Here is a 25,868-nt window from a genome sequence, read left to right as displayed (position 1 = left end):
CTGTAAGATCAGCTCTAAGTCTCCTACACTTCAGAGCAAAAATCTTAGAATCTTAGAAATCTTAGAAACCCTACAGCACAGAAAGAGGCCATTTGGCCCATCGAGTCTGCACCGACCACAATCCCTCCCAGGCCCTACCCCCATATCCCTACATATTTACCCACTAACCCATCTAACCTACACATCCCAGGACACGAAGGGGCAATTTGTTTTAGCATGGCCAATCAACCTAACCCGCACATCTTTGGACTGTGGGAGGAAACCGGAGCACCCGGAGGAAACCCACGCAGACACGAGGAGAATGTGCAAACTCCACACAGACAGTGACCCAAGCTGGGAATCGAACCCAGGTCCCTGGAGCTGTGAAGCAGCAGTGCTAACCACTGTGCTACCGTGCCGCCCATAGTCCCAGTCTATCCAGCCTCTCCTTAAAACTCAAACCATCAAGTCCCGGTAGCATCCCAGTAAATCTTTTCTGCACTCTTTCTATTTTAATAATATCCTTTCTATAATAGGGTGACCAGAACTGTACACAATATTCCAAGTGTGGCCTTACCAATGTCTTGTCGAATTTCAACAAGACGTCCCAACTCCCTGTATTCAATGTTCTGACCGATGAAACCAAGCATGCTGAATGCCTTCTTCACCTCTCTGTCCACCTGTGACTCCTCTGTTACCCTGCAAACTTTCTTTATATCTATAAGGGATGTGCACATGAACATGTGTGTGCATGTATATGAGTGCGTGTACATGAGAGTGTGTGCGTGTGAGAGTGTGTGCGTGTGAGAGTGCGTGCGTGTGAGAGTGCGTGCGTGTGAGAGTGCGTGTGTATATATATATGTGTGTGTATTTGTATCTTGCTGGGTATATTCTGTGGTGTGAGTGTGTTTGCAGTGTGGGCTGCGTTAGGCACCATGTACAAACAGTCTGACTTTCTCAAACATTCCCACCTGAGAGGTCGGCACAGGGATTTCCATCGAGAACGCTCCACAGTTTTCCTGGTCGGATTGGCTGGTTGGAGGCGGTGATGACATTGTGCTATAGGCTGGGGGGATCAGCACCAACTGTCTCTGCAACAGCTGCATAATGGAGCTCATATCTGTCATCATCCGAGATTCCAGCCTGAAATAACGGGGGAGAAAGTAACAGAGTTTCAACAATGAGAAACACATCACAGCAAAGCAGAGAGTGGGGATAAAGGGGTCTTTCTCAGGATGGCAGCCGGTGACTAGTGGTGTGCCTCAGGGGTCAGTGCTGGGACCACAACTTTCCACAATATACATTAACGATTTGGAGGAAGGAACTGAAGGCACTGTTGCTAAGTTTGCAGATGGTACAAAGATATGTAGAGGGACAGGGAGCACTGAGGAAGCAGGGGGGCTGCAGAAAGACTTGGACAGGTTCGGAGAGTGGGCAAAGAAGTGGCAGATAGAGTCTTCGAGGTTTCCAGCATGGAAACAGGCCCTTTGGCCCAACCTGTCCATGCCGTCCTTTTTTTTTGGAATACAATGTGGAAAAGTGTGAGGTTATGCACTTTGGAAGGAGGAATAGACTATTTTCTAAATGGGGAAATGGTGAGGAAATCAGAAACACAAAGGGACTTGGGAGTCATTGTTCAAAATTCTCTTAAGGTTAACGTGCAGGTTCAGTCGGCAGTTAGGAAGGAAAATGCAATGTTAGCATTCATGTCGAGAGGGCTAGAATACAAGAGCAGGGATGTACTTCTGAGGCTGTATAAAGCTCTGGTCAGAACCCCATTTGGAGTATTGTGAGCAGTTTTGGGCCCCATATCTAAGGAAGGATGTGCCGGCCTTGGAAAGGGTCCAGAGGAGGTTCACAAGAATGATCCCTGGAATGAAGAGCAGGTCGTATGAGGAATGGTTGAGGACTCTGGGTCTGTACTCGTTGGAGTTTAGAAGGATGAGGGGGGGATCTTATTGAAACTTACACGGAGGGAATTGATGACAGGAAGTCTATGGCAGGTGAGAACCTAGAAACTATTATTATCACGAAAGAGGTAGTGTTGGGCAAGTTAATGGGGCTAAAGGTAGACAAGTCTCCTGGTCCTGATGGAATGCATCCCAGGGTGCTAAAAGAGACGGCGGGAGAAATAGCAAATGCACTAGTGGTAATTTACCAAAATTCGCTGGACTCTGGGGTGGTTCCCGCAGATTGGAAAACAGCAAATGTGACGCCACTGTTTAAAAAGGAGGGAGACAAAAGGCAGTTAACTATAGGCCGGTTAGCTTAACTTCTGTAGTAGGGAAAATGCTCAAATCTATCATCAAGGAAGAAATAGCGAGACATCTGGATATAAATTGTCCCATTGGGAAGACGCAGCATGGGTTCATGAAGGGCAGGCCATGTTTGTCTAATTTGGTGAAATTCTTTGAGAACATCACATGTCATAGAAGATCATAGAAATCATAGAAACCCTACAGTGCAGAAGGAGACCATTCGGCCCATCGAGTCTGCACCGACCACAATCCCACCCAGGCCCTACCCCCACATATCTACCCGCTAATCCCACTAACCTACGCATCTCAGGACTCTAAGGGGCAATTTTTTTAACCTGGCCAATCAACCTAACCCGCACATCTTTGGACTGTGGGAGGAAACCGGAGCACCCGGAGGAAACCCACGCAGACACGAGGAGAATGGGCAAACTCCACACAGACAGTGACCCGAGCCGGGAATCGAACCTGGGACCCTGGAGCTGTGAAGCAGCAGTGCTAACCACTGTGCTACCGTGCCGCCCCATGTGCAGTGGACAATGGGGAACCTGTGGATGTGGTGTATCTGGATTTCCAGAAGGCATTTGACAAGGTGCCGCACCAAAGACTGCTACATAAGATAAAGGTGCACAGTGTTACGGGTAATGTATTAGCATGGATAGAGGATTGGTTAACTAACAGAAAGCAAAGAGTGGGGGTAAATGGGTGTTTTTCTGGTTGGCGATCAGTGACTAGTGGTGTGCCTCAGGGATCAGTGTTGGGACCGCAATTGTTTACAATTTACATAGATGATTTTGGAGTTGGGGACCAAGTGAAGTGTGTCAAAATTCACAGATGACACTAAGATATGCAGGTTAGGTTGATTGGCCATGCTTAAATTGCCCCTTAGTCTCCTGAGATGTGTAGGTTAGAGGGATTAGTGGGTAAAATATGGAGAGATATGGGGGTAGGGCTTGGATGGGATTGTGGTCGGTGCAGACTCGATGGGCCGAATGGCCTCTTTCTGTACTGTAGGGTTTCTATGATTCTATAATAAGATGAGTGGCAGAGCAAAGTGTGCAGAGGACGCTGAAAGTCTGCAAAGGGATATAGATAATCTAAGTGAGTGGGCGAGGGTCTGGCAGATGGAGCACAATGTTGGTAAATGTGAGGTCATCCATTTTGGTAGGAATAACAGCAAAATTGACTATTATTTAAATGGTAAAAAATTGCAGCATGCTGCTGTGCAGAGGGACCTGGGTGTCCTTATGCAAGAATCACAAGGAGTTGGTTTGCAGGTGCAGCAGGTAATTAAGAAGGCAAATGGAATTTTGTCCTTCATTGCGAGAGGGATGGAGTTTAAAAACAGCGAGGTTATGTTGCAGCTGTATAAGGTGCTGGTGAGGCCACACCTGGAGTACTGTGTACAGTTTTGGTCTCCTTACTTGAAAAAGGATATACTGGCACTGGAGGGGGTGCAGAGGAGATTCACTAGGTTGATTCCGGAGTTGAGAGGGTTGGCTTATGAGGAGAGACTGAGTAGACTGGGGCTATACTCATTGGAATTCAGAAGAATGAGGGAGATCTTGTAGAAATATGTAAGATTATGAAGGGAATAGATAAGATAGAAGCAGGGAAGTAGTTTCCACTGGCGGGTGAAACTGGAACTAGGGGGCATGGCCTCAAAATAAGGTGAAGCAGATTTAGGACTGAGTTGAGGAGGAACTTCTTCACACAAAGGGTTGTGAATCTGTGGAATTCCCTGCCCAGTGAAGCAGTTGAGGCTACCTCATTGAATGTTTTTAAGGCACGGATAGATAACTTTTTGAACAGTAAAGGAATTAAGGGTTATGGTGAGCGGGCGGGTAAGTGGAGCTGAGTCCATGAAAAGATCAGCCATGATCTTATTGAATGGCGGGGCAGGCTCGAGGGGCTGCTCCTAGTTCTTATGTTCTTATGTTTACAGGATACTGTGAGGCCCGGATAGAGTGGACATGGAAAGGATGTTTCCACAAGGATTAAAAACGAGAACCAGAGGGCACAACCTCAGGCTAAAGGGATGATGCTTTAAAACAGAGATGAGGAGGAATTTCTTCAGCCAGAGAGTGGTGAATCTGGAACTCTTTGCCGCAGAAGGCTGTGGAGGCCGGGTCATTGAGTGTCAGAGATAGATAGGTTCGTGATTAACAAGGGTATCAGGGATCATGGGGAAAATGCAGGAGAATGAGGATGAGAAAAATATCAGCCATGATTGATTGGTGGAGCAGACTCGATGGGCCGAGTGGCCGAAGTCTGCTCCTATGTCTTATGGTCTTCTGATGTGGTAATCGGCACACAAGGACATGGCGTTCCTCAGGGATCAGAGCTGGGACCTTTGCTATTTGTAATATATATATACATGATTTGGAGGAAAATGTAACTGGATTGATTAGTAAGTTTGCGGACGACACTAAGGTTGGTGGATTTGCAGATAGCGATGAGAACTGTCAGAGGATACAGTAGGATATAGATCGGTTGGACATTTAGAAACATAGAGACATAGAAAACTACAGCACAAAAACAGGCCCTTCGGCCCCACAAGTTGTGCCGAACATATCCCGACCTTTTGGCCGACCTATAACCCTCCATCCTATTAAGTCCTATGTACTCATCCAGGAGTCTCTTAAAAGACCCTATTGAGTTTGCCTCCACCACCACTGACGGCAGCCGATTCCACTCACCCACCACCCTCTGTGTGAAAAACTTCCCCCTAACATTTCCCCTGTACCTACCCCGCAGCACCTTAAACCTCTGTCCTCTCGTAGCAGACATTTCCACCCTGGGAAAAAGCCTCTCAGAGTCCACCCGATCTATGCCTCTCAACATCTTATATACCTCTATTAGGTCTCCTCTCATCCTACGTCTTTCCAAGGAGAAAAGACCGAGCTCCCTCAGCCTATCCTCATAAGGCATGCCACTCAATCCAGGCAACATCCTTGTAAATTTCCTCTGCACCCTTTCAATCTTTTCCACATCCTTCCTGTAGTGAGGTGACCAGAACTGAGCACAGTACTCCAATTGGGGTCTGACGAGGGTCTTATATAGCTGCATCATTATCCCCGGACTCCTAAACTCAATCCCTCGATTGATAAAGGCCAGCACACCATACGCCTTCTTAACCGCCTCCTCCACCTGCGGGGCCGATTTTAGAGTCCTATGGACCAGGACCCCAAGGTCCTTCTGATCCTCTACCGTACTAAGAGTCTTTTCCTTTACATTGTACTCCTTCATCCCATTTGACCTGCCAAAATGGACCACTACGCATTTATCTGGGTTGGAGTCCATCTGCCACTTCTCCGCCCAGTCTTGCATCCTATCTATGTCCCTCTGTAACTTCTGACATCCCTCCAGACTATCCACAACCCCACCAACCTTCGTGTCGTCGGCAAACTTACCAACCCATCCCTCCACTTCCTCATCCAGGTCATTTATGAAAATGACAAACAGCAAGGGTCCCAGAACAGATCCCTGGGGCACACCACTGGTGACCGACCTCCATTTAGAAAAAGACCCATCTATACCCACTCTCTGCCTCCTTTGGGAAAGCCAGTTCTGGATCCACAGGGCAGCAGCCCCTTGGATCCCATGCCCTCTCACTTTCTCTGGAAGCCTTGCATGGGGGACCTTATCGAACGCCTTGCTAAAATCCATATAAACCACATCTACCGCTTTCCCTTCGTCAATGTGTTTAGTCACATTTTCGAAGAACTCCACCAGGCTCGTGAGGCACGATCTGCCTTTGACAAAGCCATGCTGAGTATTCTTGAGCATACTAAACCTCTCCAAATGCTCATAAATCTTATCCCTCAGGATCTTCTCCATCAGCTTACCAACCACTGAGGTTCGACTCACCGGTCGGTAATTTCCTGGGCTATCCCTATTCCCCTTCTGGAAAATAGGAACCACATCCGCAATCCTCCAATCCTCTGGCACCGCTCCCGTCTCCATCGACGATGCAAAGATCATCGCCAGAGACTCTGCAATCTCTTCCCTCGTCTCCCACAGTAACCTGGGGTACATCCCATCCGGACCCGACGACTTATCTATCTTGATGCCATTCAAAGATTCCAGCACAACCTCTTTGTTAAAGTCCACATACTCAATCCTTTCAGTCCACCGCAAGCCCACAGTACATCCACCCAGGTCCTTCTCCTCTGTGAAAACCGAGGCAAAATACTCATTAAGCACCTGTGCCATTTCCACTGGTTCCGTACTGATTTTCCCGCCTTCACCTCTTATAGGCCCCATTCCTTCATGTCTCATCCTTTTACTTTTCACATATTTCTAGAACGCCTTAGGGTTTTCCTTAATTCTACTTGCCAAGGCCTTCTCGTGACCCCTTCTGGTTCTCCTAATTTCCTTCTTTAGTCCCTTCCTACAAGCCGTATACTCTGCTAAATCCCTATCTTCGCCGAGATCTCTGAGCCTTTTGTACGCTTTCCTTTTCTTCTCGACTCGGTCCCGCACAGCTTTCGTGCACCACGGTTCCTTTAACCTACCAACTCCTCCCTGTCTGCTCGGAACGTTGTCCTGTAGAACCCGAGTAAGAGTTTTAACAACACCAGGTTAAAGTCCAACAGGTTTATTTGGTAGCAAATACCATTAGCTTTCGGAGCGCTGCTCCTTCATCATATGGAGTAGAAATGTTGCACTGAGGTTAATGTCACACTGAGGTTAATGTCACACTGAGGTTAATGTCTCACTGAGGTTAATATCTCACTGAGATTAATGTCTCACTGAGATTAATTTCACACTGAGGTTAATGTCTCACTGAGGTTAATGTCTCACTGAGGTTAATGTCTCACTGAGATTAATGTCTCACTGAGGTTAATGTCTCACTGAGGTTAATGTCTCACTGAGGTTAATGTCTCACTGAGGTTAATGTCACACTGAGGTTAATGTCTCACTGAGGTTAATGTCTCACTGAGGTTAATGTCTCACTGAGGTTAATGTCTCACTGAGGTTAATGTCTCACTGAGGTTAATGTCTCACTGAGATTAATGTCTCACTGAGATTAATGTCTCACTGAGGTTAATGTCTCACTGAGGTTAATGTCTCACTGAGATTAATTTCACACTGAGATTAATGTCTCACTGAGGTTAATGTCTCACTGAGGTTAATGTCTCACTGAGATTAATTTCACACTGAGGTTAATGTCTCACTGAGATTAATTTCACACTGAGGTTAATGTCTCACTGAGATTAATTTCACACTGAGGTTAATGTCTCACTGAGGTTAATGTCTCACTGAGGTTAATGTCTCACTGAGATTAATGTCTCACTGAGATTAATGTCTCACTGAGGTTAATGTCTCACTGAGGTTAATGTCACACTGAGGTTAATGTCTCACTGAGGTTAATGTCTCACTGAGATTAATGTCTCACTGAGGTTAATGTCTCACTGAGGTTAATGTCACACTGAGGTTAATGTCTCACTGAGGTTAATGTCTCACTGAGATTAATGTCTCACTGAGATTAATGTCTCACTGAGGTTAATGTCTCACTGAGGTTAATGTCACACTGAGGTTAATGTCTCACTGAGGTTAATGTCTCACTGAGGTTAATGTCTCACTGAGATTAATGTCTCACTGAGATTAATTTCACACTGAGGTTAATGTCTCACTGAGATTAATTTCACACTGAGGTTAATGTCTCACTGAGATTAATTTCACACTGAGGTTAATGTCTCACTGAGGTTAATGTCTCACTGAGGTTAATGTCTCACTGAGGTTAATGTCTCACTGAGGTTAATGTCTCACTGAGATTAATGTCTCACTGAGATTAATGTCTCACTGAGGTTAATGTCTCACTGAGATTAATGTCTCACTGAGGTTAATGTCTCACTGAGGTTAATGTCACACTGAGATTAATGTCTCACTGAGATTAATGTCTCACTGAGGTTAATGTCTCACTGAGATTAATGTCTCACTGAGGTTAATGTCTCACTGAGGTTAATGTCTCACTGAGGTTAATGTCTCACTGAGGTTAATGTCTCACTGAGGTAAATCTTGTTACCTGTTTAATTGTTGCTGCAGGAGTTGCAGTCGGCTGTCGATATCTGCCCAATGGCGTCTCATTAACGGAGAATCCGGATCTTCAGTCCTGTCGGCAGTGGGCAACGCTGATTGTTGAACCTGCTGGTACTGACTGGCATGGGGATCGGCCCAGAAACTGAAGATGTTTGAGACACTGGCAATGCCACCTTCCAAATACAAGAGGGAACAGGAGTCATGCTGGATTGGGAGAAGATTATGATTCACTCTGTCTTGAAGATAGAACTAGTAGAGTTGACCGAGGAAAACCAGTGGATGTGGTGTATTTAGTCTTTCAGAATGCTTTCAACAAAATCTGACATAACAGACTACTATGTAAAGTTAAAGCACATGGGATTGCAGGTAATGTCTTGAGATGATAGAAAGCTGGTTAGCAGATAGGAAGGAAAGAGTTGGCATAAATGGGTCTGTTTCTGATTGGCAGCCAGTGACTAGTGGGGTTCCGCAGGGATCTGTGCTGGGAACCCAACTGTTCACATTATATATTAATGATCTGGAAGAGGGAACTGGATGTGTGGTGGTAATTCTCCGATCCAGCTGTGTTGGTTTTGCAGTGGGCCAACAGGCTCTCACGGGGGCTGTTACACCGGATCCCCGCTGGGCACCACGGCTTCCAGCAGCTGGATTTCCTGCGTGCTCAGCTCTGTGGGGCTGCATAAATTACACAAATGTTCATTTGGATTCAAGTTCAATCTCATTTCTATAGCCCCCCCCCCCCTCCCCCCCCCCGCCGCTGCACCCTCCCCCCCCCCCCCCCCCCCCCGCCGCTGCACCCTCCCCCCCCCCCCCCCCCCCCCCCCCCCCCGCCGCACCCCCCCGCACTCCCTCCCCAGCCAGGTGGATTTCACTCCAGCGGGGATTACTTGTGGGAAACTATCGGACTAACCCTGCTGGACTGAAGGGGGGTCATCAAGACCCCCCCAGAGGGCCGGGTGCCCTGGGAGTGGACACATTGGCAGTTTGAGCCTGTGCCCCCAGCGCTGCCCATGGGGCAAAGTGCCAAACCCCCAGGGGGCACCTTGGCACCATCCACTGCACATCGGACAGTGCCAAGGGGGCGGGGTCTAATGGGGACAGGACCTGATGGGGCGGGGTCTCTGGGGAGGTGATCAGTGGGGGTCAGGGGTCTAGCTGCCACTCTGCATTTGGGCTGAGTGACAGGGGGAGGGAGGCCTGCAATCGGGGCTGGGCATCGGGGTCAGGTGGGGGGTGTTAGCCTGTGGGGGGGGGAGGGGGGGGGGTTGTGGGGATCAGGACTCCTGGTAGGGGGTGGAATGAGGGAGACGATTGGGAGATCGGGACTGCGGGGGGAGTGGGGGGGGGGGGGGGGGCAGCAGTGAGGAGGGCTGGGGGCAGAGAGGGGGGGGTGCCAAGGCTGGGCCAGGCATATTCAGGAGGCCAGCATTCGGCTCTTGAGGAGTTGCATGACCGGAAATGCAGGGGTTGTGGGGGTGGCCAGCGATCGGGAGGCCGGCAGTGCAGGGTCACTGCGCATGTGCCAATCTCAGCAGTGTCAGATCAGCACACGCGCAGTGGTGCACTTAGCGCTATGCAGCCGGCTTCTCCAGCGGGAATAGGCCCCGCCCGCTGGTTCCTGGACTGATTCACACTCGGGCCCTCTGCAGTGCACAGAGTGTGGGAGATTCATTCTGAAACTCCCGCTGAAAGAACCAGTGTGATTTACTGCAGTATTTATGCGAGTTCGACGCTTCGGGCCTGATTATACCATCGCGTTGCACCCATTTTCAGGTGCAAAAACTTGGTAAAGTCGGCGTGAGGCGAGTAGCGCGATCCGTGCCCTCCTCCGCGCTGGCTCCCCCTTTACCAAGGCCCGAAACAAGCTTGACAGCCATTTAAATACATTTGCATGCATTTAATTGACTTCATGGGCTGTACACCCAACTTTACCGCCACTTCCCCCTTTACCATCGCGTTCACCCATTTTCTTTTATTGGGAGAGGGATAGAGTTTCGGAGCCAGGAGGTCATGCTGCAACTGTACAAAATTCTGGTGCGGCCGCATTTGGAGTATTGCGTACAGTTCTGGTCGCCGTATTATAGGAAAGATGTGGAAGTGTTGGAAAGGGTGCAGAGAGATTTACCAGGAAGTTGCCTGGTATGGTGGGAAAATCGTATGAGGAAAGGCTGAGGGACTTGAGGTTGTTTTCGTTAGAGAGAAGAAGGTTAAGAGGTGACTTAATAGAGGCATACAAGATGATCAGAGGATCAGATAGGGTGGACAGTGAGAGGCTTTTTCCTCGGATGGTGATGGCTAACACAAGGGGACATAGCTTTAAATTGAGGGGTGAGAGATATAGGACAGATGTTAGAGGTAGGTTCTTTACTCAGAGAGTAGTAAGGGCGTGGAATGCCCTGCCTGCAGCAGTAGTGGACTCGTCAACATTAAGAGCATTCAAATGGTTATTGGATAAACATATGGATGATATTGGAATAGTGTAGATTAGAGGGGCTTGAGATTGGTTCCACTGGTCGGTGCAACATCGAGGGCCGAAGGGCCTGTACTGCGCTGTAATGTTCTATGTTCTGTGTTCACACATCCAGAATCAGCGCGAAACAGATATGCTCCACAAAAGTCTGATTTGGGCGCTCCAGTTGGTGTGGAGATAAGTGCTGAGTGTCCGACAGCTCTCTGCTTGAGATCGGTGGGGAAGGGGGGTCCGCTGCACTCTGCCTGAGATCAGTGGAGGGGGGAAGGGGGGCAGGGGGCCATGATCAGTCTGTGTGGCCGGGGGGGGGGGGGGGGGGGGGGGGGGGGATAAAGGGGTCAGTAATGTTGTGGGGGTGGGGCAATGCCTGTGGGGGCCAGGGGGAGGCATTATCCGGCCCGGGAGTGATGTGGCAGGGGAACCGCATTCTATCATTTTTCTTCTGCGCATGTGCAGTTGGAGGCACCAATTGGAGCTGCAGGGATTCGGGCGCGATAATCCCCGCCCACAGGCTTGTGCAGTGCGATTCGGAATCACTGATATTTTTTTCAGGTAAAGTGCGTATGGGGGAGCCTGAGAATGGGTCTGAAACACTCCCAGTTTCAAGCCCGCCCAGCACTTCGAATCAAAATGGTCAAATAGGGCCCTTAGAATGTTTTTGGGAGAATTGCCCCCATTATCTTCAAATTCGTAGATGATACTGTTACAACGCAGAGATTAATCCCCTTTCCCTCGCTTCATAATCTGGTAAAAGTGTTTGGGAAGGAGTAAACTGTTCTACATTAACAGTTAGAGTTTCATTAACAGAAAGACCTGACACTCACCTTAAGAGAATAATTAACAAGTTATTTATTTGACCAAACAGGAACTTTAACTAAACAAGTAACATATTAATTAAAGGAAGTTTGCGACTGAAATGCTGTTCAAATAAACACAAGGAACAGTCAGTATCAAAACAGTAATAACAGAATTTTAGTCACTCTCAAAGAAATTATACAACCAGGTCTGATAGCATTCAAAAATCTTGGAGTTCTTCAGTAGATGTCCGCTGTCTGTAAGTGCTGTCTGATTTGGTACTTTTCGCTGGTTAGAGGGTGAGTTATCTTAAGACCTATCTGAAGCTGGCAGAATGAAGAACTAACTGCTTCAATTGATCTGACGCTGGCCTTGGCTCTAGTGATGTTCTCACTAACTGAACTGGAGTCACTGAAGACAGACAGTTGAATTTCTACATTTATATTCCCGATGATCAATTGATGACAGGAAGGACTATGGCAGGTGAGAACCGAGAAACTATCATTATCACGAAAGAGGTAGTGTTGGGCAAGTTAATGGGGCTAAAGGTAGACAAGTCTCCTGGTCCTGATGGAATGCATCCCAGGGTTCTAAAAGAGATGGCGGGAGAAACAGCAAATGCACCAGTGGTAATTTACCAAAATTCGCTGGACTCTGGGGTGGTTCCCGCAGATTGGAAAACACCAAATGTGACGCCACTGTTTAAAAAGGGAGGTAGACAAAAGGCGGGTAACTATAGGCCGGTTAGCTTAACTTCTGTAGTTGGAAAAATGCTTGAATCTATCATCAAGGAAGAAATAGCAAGACATCTGGATATAAATTGTCCCATTGGGAAGATGCAGCATGGGTTCATGAAGGGCAGGTCATGTTTGACTAATTTGGTGGAATTCTTTGAAAACATTACATGTGCAGTGGACAATGGGGAACCTGTGGATGTGGTGTATTTGTATTTCCAGGAGGCATTTGACAAGGTGCCGCACCAAAGACTGCTACATAAGATAAAGCTGCACAGTGTTACGGGTCATGTATTAGCATGGATAGAGGATTGGTTAACTAACAGAAAGCAAAGAGTGGGGGTAAATGGGTATTTTTCTGGTTGGCGATCAGTGACTAGTGGTGTGCCTCAGGGATCAGTGTTGGGACCGCAATTGTTTACGATTTACATAGATGATTTGGAGTTGAGGACCAAGTGTAGTGTGTCAAAATTCGCAGATGACACTAAGATGGGTGGAAGAGCAAAGTGTGCAGAGGATGCTGAAAGTCTGCGAAGGGATATAGATAGTCTAAGTGAGTGGGCGAGGGTCTGGCAGATGGAGAACAATGTTGGCAAATGTGAGGTTATCCATTTTGGTAGAAGTAACAGCAAAATGGATTATTATTTAGAACATAGAACATTACAGCGCAGTACAGGCCCTTCGGCCCTCGATGTTGCGCCGACCAGTGAAACCAATCTAAAGCCCCTCTAATCTACACTATTCCAATATCATCCATATGTTTATCCAATAACCATTTGAATGCTCTTAATGTTGACGAGTCCACTACTGCTGCAGGCAGGGCATTCCACGCCCTTACTACTTACCACTTTAAATGGTAAAAAATTGCAGCATGCTGCTGTGCAGAGGGACCTGGGTGTCCTTGTGCAGGAATCTCAAGGAATTGGTTTGCAGGTGCAGCAGGTAATTAAGAAGGCGAATGGAATTTTGTCCTTCATTGTGAGAGGGATGGAGTTTAAAAACAGCAAGATTATGTTGCAGCTGTATAAGGTGCTGGTGAGGCCACACCTGGAGTACTGGGTACAGTTTTGGTCTCCTTACTTAAGAAAGGATATACTGGCACTGGAGGGGGTGCAGAGGAGATTCACTGGGTTGATTCCGGAGTTGAGAGGGTTGGCTTATGAGGAGAGACTGAGTAGACTGGGACTATACTCTTTGGAATTCAGAAGAATGAGGGGAGATCTTATAGAAACATATAAGATTATGAAGGGAATAGATAAGATAGAAGCAGGGAAGTTGTTTCCACTGGCGGGTGAAACTAGAACTAGGGGGCATAGCCTCAAAATAAGGGGAAGCAGATTTAGGATTGAGTTGAGGAGGAACTTCTTCACACAAAGGGTTGTGAATCTGTGGAATTCCCTGCCCAGTGAAGCAGTTGAGGCTACCTCATTGAATGTTTTTAAGGCAAGGATAGATACATTTTTGAACAGTAAAGGAATTAAGGGTTATGGTGAGCGGGCGGGTAAGTGGAGCTGAGTCCACAAAAAGATCAGCCATGATCTTATTGAATGGCGGAGCAGGCTCGAGGGGCCAGATGGCCAACTCCTGCTCCTAGTTCTTATGTTTTTATGATCTATGCATTTGCTGCATCAGGATTGGATTGATGCTGACAACAACAGCAAATTAAAATCTGATTGGTTCCCTTTGCTGAGTGCCTTCTTTAAACTCATAGGCTGACAAAATGCAAAAACCTGCAGAGCCGGTTGCCAAGGCAACCCTGACCTTTTGATCTCTTGATATAACAATGTTGCACTCTTTGTACCCTGTGTGCCTCATATTTAAACATTCAAGCATTGAACACAACTAGTTTTTAAAGGTGCCGCGCACTGTTATTTCCCATCTGGTATTTTACATTTTTTACATCTTTATAAACTCAACTTCACAACAATACAAAGCTGAGTGGGAGGGTGAGCTGTGAGGAGGATGCAGAGATGCTTCAGCGTGATTTGGACAGGCTGAGTGTGTGGATATCTGCATGGCAGATGCAGTATAATGTGGATAAATGTGAGGTTATCCACTTTGGTAGCAATAATAGGAAGACAGAAGTGCGCAGGTACAGCAGGCAGTAAAGAGGGTAAATGGTATGTTGGCCTTCATAGCGAGAGGATTTGAGTATAGGGACAGGGATGTTTTGCTGCAATTGTACAGGGCGTTTACCTGAGGCTGAGTTACAAGAATTACCTCTTTTGCTCTCTGTCTCCGATTCTGTCCCACGCACGATAAGAAAGTCAGTGTTCCCGGTTGTGGCCTCTGTTGGAGAGAGTTCAATGATGGAGGACGGAGCTTTCTGCTCTCTGCTGTTCACTCGACTGAGACAGGATAAGGGTCTCTGCTCTTTCTCTCCACGCTGTGATAGCAGATCCCCCAGGAGAACACTATCACCTGGCGTGGCTTTCTCATGCTGAGACACTGATCCAGCCCTCACATCATCTGAAACTTTGAAACAGAAATATTCCAAAAATAGAGAGTTGGATACAAGGTGAGAATGTTGGACGTTATTGAACCAGAGTAGAGGGCCAGTGAGAGCCTTTCACACAGACTGAGGCTTCTGGGGGAAAGCAGGGGGTAAGTTCATGAGAATGAGGCGCAGGAGTTGGCACTTGGGCCATCGAGCCTCCTCCTCCTGTCAATAAGAACCCATCTCATCTGACTGTAACTTAAAGTTCGCCTCCCATTCCTTCAAATTCCAGTGAGTGTCGGCCCAGTCTGCTCAATCTTTCCTTATTAGGTAACCCCGTCTTTCCGAGGAATCAGCCCAGTGAATCTTCTCTGAACTGCCCCGAATGCAAATATACCCCTGCTTAATATACACAATGTTCCAGATGTGGTCTCACCAACACCCCGAACAACTGCTACAAACCTTCCTCACACTGATATCCCATCATCCTGACAATAAACACCAACACCCCCGAACAACTGCTACAAACCTTCCTCACACTGATATCCCATCATCCTGACAATAAACACCAACACCCCGAACAACTGCTGCAAACCTTCCTCACACTGATATCCCATCATCCTGACAATAAACACCAACACCCCGAACAACTGCTGCAGTTGAACACTAACATTTCCTGATTCTTGTACCTGGACAACCAGATCCCTCTGCATCTCAGCATTTCCCATTTCAATCATTTGCTGTGTTTTATTCTTCCTGTCAAAATGGACAAGTTTACATTGAAATTCCCCGAGTTGCCACACTCCAGCACCTGTTCGGGTCAATGCACCCGAACCAGCACGTCTTTCAGACTGTGGGAGGGATCCGGAACACCTGGAGGACACGGGGAGAATGTGCAGACTCTGCACAGACAGTGACCCAAGCCAGGAATCGAACCCGAGGCCCTGGCGCTGTGAGGCAGCAGTGCTAACCACCGTGCCACCGTGCCACCACTTTCTTCATTCACTGAAGTGACTGCCATCCTTCAATAGTGCAGAACTCGAATATTGCTGAAATCAGACTTATTCCCACATGAGGACAGATTTACAACAATTCCCAATCTCAAAGCAAATAACGATTTGCACAGAAACAGGCACCGTGGAAACAGCCCAACACTCAGACACCTTCTGTGGAGTTAACGTTTGGAGTCCCGATGAAGCTGCTGATTGGTTGGCAATTGGATTCTGGTAGAGATGTGACCATTCAGAATGCAGCAGGAAACTGTCTTATATTCTTCACTGGGTGTCGGTGAAACAGACGCCAGCCTTCGCAGTGACACCCACATCCTGTGAAAAAATCAAAGACAATACTCTCCGCAATCTCTTTCGCTGCCCCAGCATCTCCAACCAAAATCCAGAATTCACTCCCTCCACCACTGACTCACAGGGACAGCCGTGTGTACCGTCTGCAAGATGCACCACAGCAACTCATCAAGGCTCCTTCGGCAGCACCTTCCAAATCCACAACCACAATCATCTGGAAGGACAAGATACCTGGGAACACCATCACCTGAACACCAGTGAATCTCATATCAGTGGTTGGGAAGCTATTGAGGTCAAAAAGGAGGAGATGTTGAGGTTCTTGAGAAACATTAAGGTAGACAAGTCCGCAGGGCCTGATGGGATATTCCCCAGAATACTGAGAGAGGCAAGAGAGGAAATTGCTGGGGCCTTGAGAGAAATCTTTGTATCCTCACTGGCTACAGGGGAGGTCCCAGAGGATTGGAGAATAGCCAATGTTGTTCCTTTGTTTAAGAAGGGTAGCAAGGATAATCCAGGTAATTACAGGCCGGTGAGCCTTACTTCAGTGGTAGATAAATTATTGGGGATGATTCTTCAAGACAAGATTTACTCCCGCTTGGAAATAAGTGGACGCATTAGCAAGAGGCAACATGGTTTTGTGAGCATCTACCCTGTTTTACCCCTGAAGATCTGATATTTCTCAATGAGGTCGCCTCTCATTCTTCTAAACTCCAATGAGTAAAAATATCCCTCTATTCCCACAACACCATCAGCTCCCCAGTACACCATCTTTACATAGCTCACGTCCTGGTTTTTCAAATGAAACTGCTGGGTGATTATACTTCGAGTCATAGAGGTTTACAGCATGGAAACAGGCCCTTTGGCCCAACTTGTCCATGCCGCCCAGTTTTTACTGTCATCAAGCCAATTTTGTATCCATTTGGCTACCTGACCCTGGATCCCATGTGATTTAACCTTATGCAACAACCTACCATGTGGTACCTTGTCAAAGGCCTTGCTAAAGTCCATGTCGACAACATCAACTGCACTGCCCTCATCTACCTTCTTGGTTACCCCTTCAAAAAACTCAATCAAATTTGTGAGACATGATTTTCCACTCACAAAGCCATGCTGACTGTCCCTAATCAGTCCTTGCGTCTCTAAATGCCGGTAGATCCTGTCTCTCAAAATACCTTCTGACAATTTACCCACCACAGATGTGAGGCTCACTGGCCTGTAGTTCCCAGGCTTTTCCCTGCAGCCCTTTTTAAACAAAGGCACAACATTTGCCACTCTCCAATCTTCAGGCACCGCACCTGTGGTTGTTGATGACTTGAGATAATGGGGGTTAAGGGTCAGAGGACAGGGGTCGGGAATCTCTTTCCCATTCCTTACCGCGTTCTGTCCGTCTCCGGAATGATAACTTCCGCCTCCGCAAGCGGCTGAAATCTCCATCTGATTCATCACTGGAGAAAGAGGCTGGGATCATGTTAACCTGAGGGAGAAAGCAGTGTGCGTTTGTGGGAGATATTCCTATCACACAGTCAGGACAGCCCGCACGTTAGCACCAATCACTGTGAATGGATCTGAGTCTTCTGACCACCTCATGTAGACCCACACACAAACCTCATGTAGACCTCATGTAGACCCACACACAAACCTCATGTAGACCTCATGTAGACCCACACACAAACCTCATGTAGACCTCATGTAGACCCACACACAAGTGGGCAAGTGCTGCATGTTCCAGAGAACAGCAAACAGCTTACCCCCCCACCCACCTCCTCACCTCTCTGAGAGAGGGTCTCAGACACAAAGCTAATTCCCATCTCCTTCTGGTCTGTCTCACCATCCCCATCACAATGTGAGAATGGATATGATTACCACATGGAAACACGCCATCCAGATACATAGAAACCCTACGGTGCAGAAGAGGCCATTTGGCCCATAGGATCTGCAGCAACAACAATCCCACCCAGGCTCAATCCCCATAACCCCACATATTTACCTACGCATCACGGGATACTAAGGGGCAATTTAGCATGGCCAATGCACCAAACCCATATATCTTTGGACTGTGGGAGGAAACTGAAACACCTGGAGGAAATACGGGGAGAACATGCAAACTCCACACAGACAGTGACCCAACCCGGGAATTGAATTGAATTCAATGCCATCATGGCTGGTCCTGTATCTTTTCCCACCCATTCCCCATATCCCATAATTCCTCGAGAGGCCAAGCTCTGTCTGTCCCACAGCCGTCAGCATCCACACGCGTCCCTGTGAGGGACCGAATTCCAAAGATTCACAACCCTTTGAGTGAAGACATTTCTCCGAATCCTAAATGATCAGCCTTTTATCCTGAGCCTGTGACCCGTGTTTTCGATTCCCCCGACCAGTGTGAACAACCTCTCAGCGCCCTGCCAGACCCACTCAGAATTTGAGATTTTTCAATGTAATCTTCTCTGATTCTAAACTCCAGAGAATATAAACTCCAATTTACTCAACCTCTGGTCATTGGCCAACCCCCTTACCAATCATTATTCATGTAAATTGAGTTTGTGTCTTTGTGCCCTGTTTGTGATCAGAACTCCCACCCACCTGACGAAGGAACAGCCTGTTCCAAAAGCTAGTGGCTTTTGCTACCAAATAAACCTGTTGGACTTTAACCTGGTGTTGTGAGACTTCTTACTGTGTTTACCCCAGTCCAACGCCGGCATTTCCACATCACAACCCCCTTACCCCAGGGACCAATCCAGTGAACCTTCTCTGTGCCGTCTCCAATACAATTATCATTTATTGAATGTGGAGATCAAAACTGCAGCCGTTGTTCCAGCTGTGGTCCCCCCAAAACCCTGAACATCTGGAGCAGAGTTTCTTTATTCTTGTATTCCAATTCCCCTCGCGATAAACACCAATCTGCCATTCCCCTTCCTGACCGCTCGCTGAAGACTAGCTCCCGTATCTCTCAATATTTTAACTTCTTTACCTGGTCCCCCTGCTCTACCTGAGTAAACCTTACCCACAGACGTCAAGTCTTTGAAAAGGTCGGGCGCTATCTTACTATCCAGCCTGTGCCTCGGCTGTGCACTCTCCTTCAGCTCCTCCACTTCTCTCGAGATTCCCTTCACTGTTTTAACTCATCCCACTGGTTGAGCCTCTTTTGCCACATCCTTTTCCCCAGGGCCTTTCTCCAGCCCCCAGTGTTGTGCCTGTGTGTGCCCCACCTTATCACAGTGAAAACATCTGAGCTCTTTCACCTCTTTTCCACCCTCTTGGGTTTCTTTTTTCACAGGTGGTGAACTGCCCCCAGTGTGATCTACTTTCTGTTTTTAATTGAAGCATCTCCCTCTTTCCCAATATCTATCCCTCACGGAATGAAATTGCTGTCGGAAGCTGGATTTCAATTTATGCTCGAATGTGTTTTCATCCGCCATCTCTGCAGCTCTTCTTACTGTCTTCACTTTCTGCTCCTCACCATGAGTTCTCATCACTTCTGGAAGTGAGTTTTTAAACTCCAGCAGAATAATATCTGTAAGAGCCTCATATGTCTTTTCTATCTTGGGGCGGCACGGTAGCACAGTGGTTAGCACTGCTGCTTCACAGCTCCAGGGACCTGGGTTCGATTCCCGGCTTGGGTCACTGTCTGTGTGGAGTTTGCACATTCTCCTCGTGTCTGCGTGGGTTTCCTCCGGGTGCTCCGGTTTCCTCCCACAGTCCAAAGATGTGCGGGTTAGGTTGATTGGCCAGGTTAAAAATTGCCCCTTGAGTCCTGAGATGCGTAGGTTAGAGGGATTAGCGGGTAAAATATGTGGGGGTAGGGCCTGGGTGGGATTGTGGTCGGTGCAGACTCAATGGGCCGAATGGCCTCCTTCTGCACTGTAGGGTTTCTATGATTTCTATGATCTTTAGAGCTCTCATCCATCTATCAAAGTTGTTGTGCTAAATTCTTTCAAACTCGATATATGCCTGACCTGGTTCCTTCCTGACATTTCTGAACCGTTGTCTATTTGCTTCTGTTACCAATTCATAAGCACTCAAAACAGCCTTCTTTACTTCATATTATCCTGCCACCTCCTCTGACAGCGCTGCAAACACCTCAGTAGCTCTGCCTACCAACTTGGTCTGAATTCACATTATCCACACCTCCGCTGGCCAGTTCATCTGTATAGCCAATTTCTCAAAGGAAATGAAAAAGGCTTCTGTGTCTTTTTCATTGAAGTTTGGTAATGTTTGGACATATTTGTATGTTTCCCTATCAGGCAGTTGGCTACACTGAGCTTGCTCACCATCACTTCCATCTTGCACTTTTCTTCTGTCATTTAAAGTCTTTTTGCTTCAAATTCCAACTTTATCTTTTCTCTGATATTTCTCAATTCTTGACTATCTCTGTTAGAGTTTCAGCTTTCCTGTCATCCCTGGTTAAACCCAATTCTACAAGTGTCACTCTTTTCTGTCTTCTAATCTTTCTTGGCAAATTTGGGAAGCATCTTCAATCCCTGCCCCTCTTTAGCAATGTAAAGAGCCATTTCCCCACTCTTGATTGAACCGGCTTGTTATTGGTTAACAGGATCTCCCACTTCTCACTGAAGGTTTATTTAAAGATCTCGGACTGTTCAAATCCAGTACACGAGCTCTTCAATCTGTTATGAAGGGGAGGCTGATTTCCTCTCTGGGAACTAACACGCAACCACTCAAAGAGAAGTAGCTGGTTTATAATCTATTGAAGTGCGTGTGAGAAGGGAGAATATCGGCACTTCAGCAAATGTTAGTGGTTAAATCTAAATAATTCCCTGACATTCAGAGAAGAATCATAGAACCATAGAATCCTCCAGTGCAGAAGGAGGCCATTTGGCCCATCAACCACAATCCCACCCAGGCCCTGTTCCCATAACCCCACGTATTTACCCTCCTAGTTCCCCTGACACCAAGGGGCAATTTAGCATGGCCGATCTTCCCTTTCTCTGTAAAGGCTAAAGTAACATTTCATTCAGCTAACTAACAATGACCAGGTGAACTAAACTATTAACCTGACGTGGAGATGCCGGCGTTGGACTGGGGTGGGCACAGTAAAAAGTCTCACAACACCAGGTTAACGTCCAACAGGTTTATTTGGAATCGCGAACTTTCGGAGCGCTGCTCCTTCCTCACCTAACTGAAACTATGAACAAACTGAATAAAACACTATCCTAATGGAATGCTGGTTAGATAAATACACTCACTCTATCTCACACTCTCACTCACACTCTCACTCACCCTCTCTCTCTCACACTCTCTCTCACACTCTCTCTCACTCTCTCTCACACTCTCTCTCACACTCTCTCACACTCTCTCTCTCACACTCTCACACTCACACTCTCACACTCTCTCTCACACTCTCTCACACTCTCTGTCACACTCTCATTCACACTCTCACACTTTCACACACTCTCTCTCACTCTCTCACACTCTCTCTCTCACTCTCTCTCTCTCACTCTCTCTCTCACTCTCTCTCACTCACACTCTCACACACTCTCTCACACTCTCTCTCACACTCTCTCTCACACTCTCTCTCACACTCTCTCTCACACTCTCTCTCACACTCTCACACTCTCACACACTCTCTCTCACACTCTCTCTCACACTCTTTCACACACTCTCTCACACTCTCACACTCTCACACACTCTCTCTCACACTCTCTCTCACAATCTCTCTCACACTCTTTCACACACTCTCTCACACTCTCTCACACTCTCTCTCACACTCTCACACACTCTTTCACACACTCTCTCTCACACTCTCACACACTCTCTCACACACTCTCTCTCACACTCTCTCACAATCTCTCTCACACTCTCTCTCTCTCTCTCACACACTCTCACATTCTTTCTCACTCTCTCTCACTCTCACTCTCTCTCTCTCTCTCTCCATGTTTAGCCAATTCCATGTGCCTGGAATAATAAAGTGACCACACCGCGTGTTTACACAGTCCCTCACGAGTGATTGGTGCTGTTATAAAACACGCAAGAGGCGGTACTCACATCCCGCAGGTTAAAGGTGATCTCCAGGTGAGACCAGAAATGGTCTGAGAATTCGGGGTACATGTCCAGTACCTCCAGGAGGTCCTCTCGGTGGATTTTGTGAAGGTCACAGTAGGTCAGCGCCCGAACATCCGCGTTAGATTTACCCGGCCGCGCATACAGGTTGATTGGCTCCCCAAATACATCATTCTTACCTGGAATTCACAGGGAAGAAACAATCCATCAACATTCCAGACAACTGGGGGAGGGGTCACCGGGGGGTCACTGAGGGCAGTGGGAGTGGGGTTGGGTTGGATATGCACCCACACACCCACCCACACACCCACCCACACACAGACACACACACAGACACACACATGCAAGGAAACAGATATCGTTTGAAGGGATTTATTTTTGTATTTGAGTAAGGCAGAAGCTTTAAGTTAAAATGTAATTTATCGATGTAGTTCTCTGCTCATTTACAAACCGCGCCAGGCCGGAGAATGGTGGGATGGCGCGGGAGGGGATACGGGGCCGTTAGTGCCAGCGGGAACACCTTTTGGAATTCTGTACCCCCCCGAGTGTCACTAGATTAGAATATTTGAAGATTCATTGACACAGGGTGAGTTTGGAGCCGGATTCTCCCAATCCCTGCAATTCTCCGATTCTTGGCCACACCCTCTCATCCCAACACCCACCAAGCACCCTCCCAGGACTGCCCCAGACCCCCTCCCTCCCCCCCACCACCACAACGGCACTGATATTAACCCCTCAAACCCATCTGGCCACCCTCTCAAAATCTACTTTCTTCCCAAAGGGGAAGACGGAACAGGAGGGAGTGAGGGAAGCCGGGTGTCGGCTGGACCCCACCCGACACTCAGGGTCCTCACTCCAAAGAACAAAGGACAAGGAAAGAAAATTACAGCACAGGAACAGGCCCTTCGGCCCCTCCAAGCCTGCACCGACCATGCTGCCCGACTGAACTAAAACCCCCGACCCTTCCGGGGACCATATCTCTCTATTCCCATCTATTCATGTACTTGTCAAGACGCCCCTTAAAAGTCACGACCGTATCCGTTTCCACTACCTCCCCCGGCAACGGGTTCCGGGCACCCACCACTCTCTGTGTAAAATATCTGCCTCGTACATCTCTTGTAAACCTTGCCCCTCGCACCGTAAACCTGTGTCCCCTAGAAATTGACTCTTCCACCCTGGGAAATAGTTTCTGACTATTAACTCTGTCCATACCTCTCATAATCTTGTAGACTTCTATCAGGTCTCCCCTCAACCTTCGTCGCTCCAGTGAGAACAAACCAAGTTTCTCCAACCTCTCCTCATAGCTAATGCCCTCCATACCAGGCAACATCCTGGTAAATCTTTTCTGTCCCCTCTCCAAAGCCTCCACATCCTTCTGGTAGTGTGGCGACCAGAATGGAACACGATATTCCAAGTGCGGCCTAACTAAGGTTCTATAAAGCGTCAACATGACTTGCCAATTTTTAAACTCAATACCCCGGCCAATGAAGGCAAGCATGCCGTATGCCTTCTTGACTACCTTCTCCACCTGCGTTGCCACTTTCAGTGACCTGTGTACCTGTACACCCAGATCCCTTTGCCTATCAATACTCTTAAGGGTTCTGCCATTTACTGTATATTTCCTCTCTGTATTAGACCTTCCAAAATGCATTACCTCACATTTGTCCAGATTAATCTCCATCTGCCATCTCTCCGCCCAAGTCTCCAACTGATCTATATCCTCCTGTATCCTCTGATGGTCCTCATCGCTATCTGCAAATCCACCACCCTTTGAGTCGTCCGCAAACTTACTAATCAATCCAGTTACATTTTCCTCCAAATCATTTACATATATTACAAACAGCAAAGGTCCCAGCACTGTTCCCTGAGGAACGCCACTTGTCACAGCCCTCCATTCAGAAACACACCCTTCACTGCTACCCTCTGTCTTCTTTGACCGAGCCAGTTTTGTATCCACCTTGCCAGCTCACCTCTGAGCCATTGCGACTTCACCTTCTGCACCAGTCTATCATGACCTTGTCAAAGGCCTTACTGAAGTCCATGTAGACAACATCCACTGCCCTACCCTCATCAATCATCTTCGTCACTTCCTCGAAAAACTCAATCAAGTTCGTGAGACACGACCTCCCCTTCACAAAACCATGTTGCCTCTCACTAATACGTCCACTTATTTCCAAATGGGAATAAATCCTGTCTCGAAGAATCCTGTCTCCCTTCAAGGGAAAGCCCCTGGAAATCACAGGGAGGGATGGGGCAGTCAGTAACGGCGAGGTTGAGATGTCCCGAGCGAGCGAGTGAGAGTCTAAAGCACTTTCACCCGTACCTCGAGTGAGTTCAACATTCTCCACAACATTGAGGATCCCAAAGGCCATGTTCCCCCCTCTCCCAGGATCCCATCTCATGAGGCCGGGCCACAGAGCCCCTTCCCCCCCCCCGCAACCCCCGACCACAATTCTCCCCCACCCTTGTCCAACCCCTCAGAACCCCCCCAACCAAAGCTTCCCCACCCCTGTCCAATCCCCTCAGAGCCCCCCCCCGACCACAGCTCCCCCACCCCTGTCCAACCCCCTCAGAGACCCCCCAGCCACAACTCTCCTATCCCTGTCCAACCCCTCAGAACCCCCCCCAAGCAAAGCTCCCCCACCCCTGTCCAACCCCTCAGAGCCCCTCCCCCCTCCGACCACAGCTCCCCCACCCCTGTCCAACCCCTCAGAGCCCCCCCCCGATCACAAATTCCCCACCCCCGTCCAGTACCGGGGGTGACACTGCATTCTCGGCGCTCCCCTGTCTGCACCGTTCACCAGCACACACACACACACACACACTCACCATGACGGCTAATGTTAGCAGCTGGGATTCTGGGATACTCTCTGGTGTGAACCAATCAATTGGAGGGAGGAACTTCCAGGCAAGACGACAGTCAGAGGCTGAATCCCGGGAACCGGATGCCGCGGAGACAGATGTCGATTGTCTGGGAAAACTCATCCCAGTAAAGCGATGAAAGCCAGAATTACCAGGATAGAGTCACAGAGCCACAGCAAAAGAGACCCTTCGGCCCACCGAGTCTACACTGATAATATCTACCACTGTAGGTGCGCTCATCCCATTTTCCTGCACTGTCCCATATCCTGGAATGTTACGATATTTCAAGCGCTCATCGAGATATTTTTTAAGGTTGTAAGGTTTCCGGCCTCCACTACCCTCCCAGGCAGCGCATTCCAGATTCCCACCACCCTCTGAGTGAAAAGGTTTTTTCTCAAATCGCCTCTGAATCTCCTGTCCCTCACCCTAAAACTACACCCCCTCATGATTGACCCCTCAACCAAGGGGAACAGCTGCTCCCCACTCACCCTGTCCAAACCCCATAACATTATACACCTCAATCATGTCCCCCCTCAGCCTTCTCTGCTCTGGAGATAACAATCCAAGCCTATCCAGTCTCTCCGTACAGCTCAAATGCTCCATCCCAGGCAGCATCCTGGTGAATCTCCTCTGTACCCCCTCCAGTGCAATCACATCAAAGAACAAAGAACAATACAGCACAGGAACAGGCCCTTCGGCCCTCCAAGCCTGCACTGCTCATGTGACCAACTAGACCATTCTTTTGTATCCCTCTATTCCCAGTCTGTTCATGTGGTTATCTAGATAAGTCTTAAATGATCCCAGTGTGTCCGCCTCAATCACCTTGCCCGGCAGTGCCTTCCAGGCCCCCACCACCCCCTGTGTAAAATACGTCCCCCGCATATCTGTGTTGAACCTTGCCCCCCTCACCTTGAATCTGTGACCCCTTGTGTTCATCCGACCTGGGAAAAAGCTTCCCACTGTTCACCCTATCTA

General features: G+C 48.0%; 1 protein-coding gene across 1 annotated transcript in view; it reads right to left on the bottom strand.

Moving 5' to 3' along the window:
- LOC144489062 (voltage-gated inwardly rectifying potassium channel KCNH2-like) overlaps nucleotides 1–25,868 on the bottom strand; it is a 51,297-nt gene that overhangs the window by 9,126 nt on the left and 16,303 nt on the right. Inside the window, exons 2-6 of the mRNA XM_078207015.1 lie at nucleotides 22,017–22,210; nucleotides 17,391–17,490; nucleotides 14,499–14,753; nucleotides 8,266–8,452; nucleotides 951–1,122 (exon numbers count right to left, since the gene is read on the bottom strand). Coding sequence (XP_078063141.1) covers nucleotides 951–1,122; nucleotides 8,266–8,452; nucleotides 14,499–14,753; nucleotides 17,391–17,490; nucleotides 22,017–22,079 — 777 coding nt within the window. The 5' untranslated portion in view covers nucleotides 22,080–22,210. The remainder of the gene's footprint in view (nucleotides 1–950; nucleotides 1,123–8,265; nucleotides 8,453–14,498; nucleotides 14,754–17,390; nucleotides 17,491–22,016; nucleotides 22,211–25,868) is intronic.

This window comes from Mustelus asterias, unplaced genomic scaffold, assembly GCF_964213995.1.
Source record: "Mustelus asterias unplaced genomic scaffold, sMusAst1.hap1.1 HAP1_SCAFFOLD_1979, whole genome shotgun sequence".
Classification (NCBI taxonomy): Eukaryota; Metazoa; Chordata; class Chondrichthyes; order Carcharhiniformes; family Triakidae; genus Mustelus; species Mustelus asterias.
The sequence above is the reverse complement of the archived record's forward strand: the minus strand, read 5'-3'. Positions and strand labels throughout refer to the sequence as shown.